The 7,067-nt window shown below is 36.9% G+C and overlaps 1 protein-coding gene across 1 annotated transcript in view; it reads left to right on the forward strand.

Moving 5' to 3' along the window:
* PARP4 (poly(ADP-ribose) polymerase family member 4) overlaps window positions 1-4,917 on the forward strand; it is a 53,601-nt gene extending 48,684 nt beyond the window's left edge. The window contains exons 35-38 of the mRNA XM_087967487.1: window positions 518-592; window positions 1,144-1,246; window positions 2,335-2,464; window positions 4,675-4,917. Coding sequence (XP_087823613.1) covers window positions 518-592; window positions 1,144-1,246; window positions 2,335-2,464; window positions 4,675-4,804 — 438 coding nt within the window. The 3' untranslated portion in view covers window positions 4,805-4,917. The remainder of the gene's footprint in view (window positions 1-517; window positions 593-1,143; window positions 1,247-2,334; window positions 2,465-4,674) is intronic.
* Window positions 4,918-7,067: the final 2,150 nt, after the last annotated feature.

Raw genomic sequence — 7,067 nt, forward strand, 5'->3', positions numbered from 1 at the left:
ATGTTTGAGGAATAAAGGTAAAGTTTCCCCTCACACATACGTGCTAGTCGCTTCCGGCTCTAGGGGGTAGGTCTCATTTCCATTACAAAGCCAAAGAGCCAGCGCTGTCCGAATACGTCTCCGTGGTCATGTGGCAAGAATGACTAAATGCCGAAGGTGCATGGAACGCTGTTACCTTCCCACCAAAGTGGTCCCTATTTTTCTACTTGCATTTTTACATGCTTTTGAACTGCAAGGTTGGCAGTGCTCATTTATAAATAAGAATTTATAAAATTCTTAGAGAACACAAGAATTGTAACTAGTAGAAATCTTTCCTCTGCCATATCCAACAGGTTTAATTTTTGACAAGAATGCTGTGGATTGCTCCTTTTCCTGCCTTCCCACTTATACTTTAGTGGTATGAAATGACCACTTGAAGATTATTTTGCAAAATTGTTTATGTTCAATATTTTTAATCCTCTTCCTTCAAAATCTGTTGTTGCGTACTTTGATTGTCCACCTTCCCTTGAATTTGCAGGATAGAGTCCCCAGATCACTGAGGGCACCCTTAAGTTCTATTGACTGGCCTCAGCTCTTCAAGCTTCAAAATCAGGTACTACTGTGTTTGTATTTGATGAAAAAAATATGATTCAGTTTTAAATAAGCATATATTGGTTTACATTTGGTTCAATTTCCAAGTGTAACCTACTTTGTCAAATTGTAATTATAAAAAAGTGGGGACATGAGAAGTTTTAAAATTTTTATTTGGTTGTTTTTATACTTTCTCCATGTATGCATATGCATGTGAAATTCCATTTCTTTTCTCTAGGAACATTGAATTACTGGATCCATTTCCCATTTTTCTTGCCTAGTGATAAGGGGATTTCTTATTATCATTATTGCAGATTTTAAAATTATCTAAGTGATGTGTTATTGAAGCAGAAATCACAGAAAGGAATGAATTTGGAATGTCTCCCATATTATTATGATTTAAATGGTGTTCAGTGGCGAAAGATGCCTTGTTTTGTATAATATCCATTTGGATAAAGTTTCCTTATTTAGTTATAAGATTGTATCACAAAAATGAAAGGACAAAAATATTGTAACTTTGTTTTATAAAACAATAAGTACAATTCTTTCAAATGTTGGTATTTTATTTTATAGGATGGATTTTGGCAACTTACCTCTGAGCTTGGGATGCTTTTAGATCTTGATGTGCATCATTTAATTAATGTTTCACTTGCAAAAAATGGAATTCAGTCACTTGGTAAGGACATTTTCAATCATTTTAACCATATACTTTCCAATATATCCAGGAAAAATAGGCTATTCAGATTATTTGAGAAGAGAGGATTACTTGTCAAATTTGATTTCAATTAATACTTCTTCCTCATGTGAAAAGTTAGCTATGGTCCACTGTTTGTAATGGACAGTTTATTTGCTTTGGGTTGAAACCATAATACTTAAAATCGGCTCCTTTGAAAAGACCCTGATGCTGGGAAAGATTGAAGGCAAAAGGAGATGACGAGATGGTTAGATAGTGTCATCGAAATAATGCGCATGAGTTAGAACAAACTCCAGGAGACAAGGGAGGACTGGGGGCATGGCATTCTGTGGTCCATGAGGTCACGAAGAGTCAGGCATGACTTAGCCACTGAATAACTAAAAACAATAACGCTAGGTAATGGATTTAGTTTGCTGGGGGGGAAAAACCCACATCTATTTTTATGATAAATCTTTAATTAAAAAAAAAACTTTATTCCAGGCCAGATTAATAGTTGTCAGTGTTACATCTTTTTAGAGGATATGGAGTAATAACTGAATGTCAATACACTAAGAATTATAAAAGTTATCCAAACACAAAAAATGCATTGCCATTGTTTTATTTATATAGATTCTTGCAAATCCTGCATTGAAGCTGTGTACTTAAAATTCCTGTCTTCTAAAGTGATGATCAACAGACATTGAATATTTTTTTTCATGATTTAAATTTCTGGCTTATTGAGGTATTTTCACCTCTTCTTAAAATAACGTCAACAAGATGAGGGCACACTTGATTTGATCTTAGTACAGAGGTGGTATTTCAGTGGGACGCCATCAGCATTAAAAGCTGACTGTGGCAAACTGCTTTTGTATGGTTGCTAAGAAAATTGTAGGGATGTCCATGTAGTTATCTAGAGCTTTATCTGAGGGTATCTTTTCCTTTTTATATCTACAGGGATTGAGGGATGTATATAATCAAAAATTTTGGATATTCAAGATTCATATAAGGCTATGCTAACAAGCATGACCAAGAATTAGCTGTTTAAAATGAAACCCACAAAACTTCATTATTTCATTTTTCCCCCACTCTAGGTACAAAAGGAAAAGAGAAACTGTTACAGCTGATTGCTACCCTTCTAGTGCTCCAGGCTATATATTTCAAACAACTGGAAGGTCTTATCTTCAAATCTCTAATGAAATTGGGAGATTCTCCTCCATCATGGTATACTTGAGAACAAAACACAAAATAACATTCAGGCTATTTTAGAAACATATGACGTTTAAAGTGTTATACCATTCATCTGTAGCTCCTGTAAGAAAAATATATCCATTCAAAAGCAATATAGAAATGACAACTAAATTCATAATGTCCCCTAAAATTAAAAACTGAGGGATTTTAAGAAAGTCCTGTTTTGGGACCAAGTTCTCTGCCTCATTATATTATTATTATTATTATTATTATTATTATTATTATTATTATTATTATTATTATTATTATTATTATTATTATTATTATTATTATTATTATTAATTATTATTATTATTGTGGGTAGCTGGCAGCGTACATATGAAAAGCCTAATCTGTGGCAGCATTTATTTGTCTGAAAAAATCTCACAACTTCTTTGATGGCTAGTAGGCATTTAAAAAATAATCAACAGTTGGTTACTGCAGCCTAAATCTTTGTTTGCAAGTGTGTTTATCTTTCACGAAAAAGACAAAGATCAGCTGGGGTAGTAGATGGCATTCATGTGGGCCAGAATGAAGCAACTGTATCAGTTACCTTTCTGGTAAAAGCATGTTATGTGACTGATTATGGTGAGTGTGGTCGCTAGTCTGTGAACAGATGCCTTACCAGGGGTGGGATTCAAATTTTTTAACAACCGGTTCTGTGGGTGTGGCTAGGTGGGAATGGCCATGTGACTGGGTGGGTGTGGCTTAGGTTTTTTTTGCAGCATCCCCCTCCACCACCACCCCGGGTTTTTGGGCCTTCTGGGCCTCAGGGAAGCCTCCTGGGGGGCATTTTTACCCCCAGAAAGCTCCCCTGGGACTCAAAAAGAAAAAAAATGGAGCCTGGAGGGGGCGCGCAGCACACACACACACACCGTTTATTTTGGGGCCTTCTGTGGGGCGCATTTTTGCTCCCATAAAGCTTCCCTGGGGTTAAGGAAAGGAAAAAAACAGAGGCGGTGGGCGTGCAACACCCTCCTCCATTTTGGGGTCTTCTGGGCCTTGGGGAAGCCTCCTGGGGGGGTCTTTTGCTCCCAGAAGGCTCCCCTGGTGCTCAGATAGAAACCAAATGGAGTATGTGTGTGTGTGTGTGTGTGTGCTGTGCCCCACACCCCATGTTTTGCCTTCCTGGGCCTCAGGGAAGGCTCCTGGGCGAAGCACTAAGGAGGGGAATCCCGGCACAACTGATCAATAGTAACAGCTTATGGTTGGGAAGGAGAAAAGAAATCCCTTAAGGAGTGACTGGGCAGGGAAGAACCCAGTCAGTGATGTTGGGCGTGCGCATGATGTTGTGCATGAACGACAAGGACTGACTCATGTGGGGAGTAGAGGGGCGGGGCCAGCCAGGGGCATGATTTGCCAGTTCTCCGAACTATGCAGAATCATAACAATTGTTTCTATAGAACCGATCGGAACTGGTAGAATCCCCCTACCGCCTGCCCCCCCATCCAATAACAGCCAATTCCTAAAATCCAGGGGTGCCTATTAGCCTGCAAAATTTAGCTTTTCCTATATGAGCTGATAGGTAGAAAGTGGTTTTTCAGATAAACTAGTTCTAAGTCAATCAATCCTTCAATTGTTAAAAGCATTGAAATTAGATCCCGAAATGTTCTGTATCGACTATATTGGGCATTTCTAAACTTTGATTTAAATGTGAATCCTGTTTGGAGATGTATAAGTCTCAGAATAATTTTTAATACAATGTGTACATCATGTTTTTCATTACAGATAGTCCTCGACTTACAACCATTCGTTTAGTGATTGAAGTTACAATGGCACCAAAAAAAGTGACTGATGGCCATTTTTCACATTTATGACTATTGCAGCTTCCTCGTGGTCATGTGATCAAAATTCGGATGCTTGGCAACTGGCATGTATTTATGATAGTTGCAATGCCCCAGAGTCATATGATTGTTTTTGTAACCTTCTGACAAGCAGTCAGTAGGGAAGCCAAATTAATTTAACAACCGTGTTATTTAACTTAACGACTGTGGTTGTTACAAAAGGTTGTAAAATGGGGCAAAATTCACTTGACAACTGCCTTGCTTAACAATGGACATTTAAGGCTCAATTATGGTCATAAATTGAGGACTACCTGTATTCCAGATTGAAGTAATTGAATCAGTATACAGTAATCTGTTTTGCTGTTGCTGTTTTGCAATGAATGTTCTTATCTGTTTTTCTTTTTTCACCACTGTTTACAGGGTACTTAATCCAGTAAGGAAAGCAACTGAGTGGGCAAACAGAACCGACCGTGAATTTGCAGGTATTTGCCAGCGTCTTCAGCTTGGAAAACACTGGGATGATGCCACTAAAAAGCTCCTGGGTATTTAACTAATGAACACAACATACTTCATGCTTCTTCTTCTCTTAATAATTGAACACTACTAAGTTTGTTCTTGTCTTACTAATGAACATGACTCACAATAAAAGCACACTATCACTGATTTCCTTATTTAAGATAATAATTATGCTGATATTCAACTTAGCACTTTTTGTTATCTTTATATATTTCATTATGTGTCCATTGACTTTTCCAATGAACTTGCATGCATGACATGGCCAAAGTAAATCAGACATCATCTTTTGATTTTGAATTCCAATGATATGTCTGGTTTTATACAAGCAGTCAAGAATATACTTGTATAAATAATGGCTTCCGGTTTTGCAAGGCTTCGGCGGCGGCAGGAATTCGCGATCCTCCGCAATTCCTGCTGCGCTCGCCGCCGAGGTTCCTCCAATCCGAACAGATCCGGAGGATAGGGCTGCCCCATAGAGGCAGCCGAAGAGAGAGGGGATCCGGATTTGGGTTTGGGGGTATCGCAAACCCCCTCCTCAGCCGGCAAAACCCCTTTTTCCCAAGGCGGTGGAGCGGCGGTCAGCAATGGCCGCCACAAAGAAGCCTGCAGCCGGGTAAGATTTGTGCTGGAGGAAGCAGGTGAAGGTGAAAGTTTTGGCTGAACCGGGACTACAAGAAACCTCTAAATACCCTGAAAACTGAAACATTCAAAGGATACATTGTCTCCCAAGGAACATCGTAAAAGCCCCGAAAAAAAAAAAGCTGAAAGGGAAAGTTACTTTCTTTTATTCTCCCTTCCCACAGAAACAGTAGTTGGAAATCTGGAAAACCTGCTTGGGCATAGAAGGTAAACTTGAAATTTTAAGCCAAGGGGATAAAGGATTTCTGGAATTAAAAACTTAAAATTCTTTTTATTTGTTATAAGTGGAAGGGAAGAGGTAAAGATTTATTTTAAGACTGTATTGAAGGAGACTGCTTTGAGCTTATAAGATCAAAAATAAAAGATATTACGACTTCTAGAAGATTACTTTGGAACTGTGTATTTGAATTCTACCCTAGGAAGAGAAAATATAGAAAGAAGAAAGTGCTAAATGGAACTGTTTGTTTTGATTTGGTTTGCTTTGTGACTTTGGGATCTTTGTGAACTACTTCTTGGAAGATTAAAGATGTTTGGGTTGTTTTAAAAAAGGGGGAAAAATGGCATTATCTTTTGAAGATCTACAAATGGAATTTCAAAAATTGAAAGAAGAGGAACAGGAAGGCATGGGCTCTTCTGGATCTATTTTCCACTTTTTAGAAATGGCGATTTCTACCTATCATGAAATACAACAGCGACAGGAAGACTGGGACCAAGAAGAAGAAGAAGAAGCCATCTTTAATGGACAGATACTTTTAGTGGAGGAAGAAAAGCGTAAGGGGGGTGAAGAAATGGTGAATTCAGGACTTAAAAAAGCAACCAAGAAAATTAAGATGAAAAATCGATACGATGTCAGAAAGCAACAGAAAAGAGAAATACAACAGAGAGGGAAGATTAAGAGAGTGAAACTTGAGAGATGGGGGGGTGGTCAAAAAGCCAGAATTGATAAGAAAGGAAGGGAAAAAGGAAAGAGAAGTCATAAAAGCTTTAAACAAGATGCCAAAAAACAAGTTTTTTTTAGAGATAAGGGGTAAGATATAATTTTATAAAAATGATTCTGCAAAAGTACATAAGATTGTATGGTAGATATTAGTATTTGAAATTGAATTAGAAAATTAAAATATTACATGAATTAATAATGCATTAAAGAGAAGCTTGAAAATGTTTAAGATTTGATAACAGAGTTTAATTTACTATGAAATATCGCTTTTATTATATTATAAACTCAATATCCCTCTTTTTGGTTTTACTATTACTTACTAAATTTAATATTATGTGTTTGTCTTATTATTTTGAAATGTAGTACTTAGAATGTACGAAGCAGAATCAGTATGGAAAGTATGTATTATTTTAAGTGTAAAATTTAGGGGAAAGATAAAAAGTTGTCATACTTCAACCAGTGGTTACAGGGAAAATATTGTATTAGAAAGGAAGGAAAAATAGATGATTGAAAAAGAACGGACAAAAGATGCAAGTATAATTATTTAAATTGAGATGAAATAAATAAAATAGAATTAAAAGAATGAATAGAAGAGAGAAAATATATAGAAAATATAGAATGTTAATTAAGATATGAAATAGTATATTATGTGAGCACGAATTTGATTTACGTCTGTACAAAAAGATCTAACCCGGGATAAGCCACTTCCCAAAAAGAAGTT

The sequence above is a fragment of the Notechis scutatus genome, chromosome 5 (genome assembly GCF_049901735.1).
Source record: "Notechis scutatus isolate UNSWTSFEM ecotype Mainland chromosome 5, rNotScu1.2, whole genome shotgun sequence".
Classification (NCBI taxonomy): domain Eukaryota; kingdom Metazoa; phylum Chordata; class Lepidosauria; order Squamata; family Elapidae; genus Notechis; species Notechis scutatus.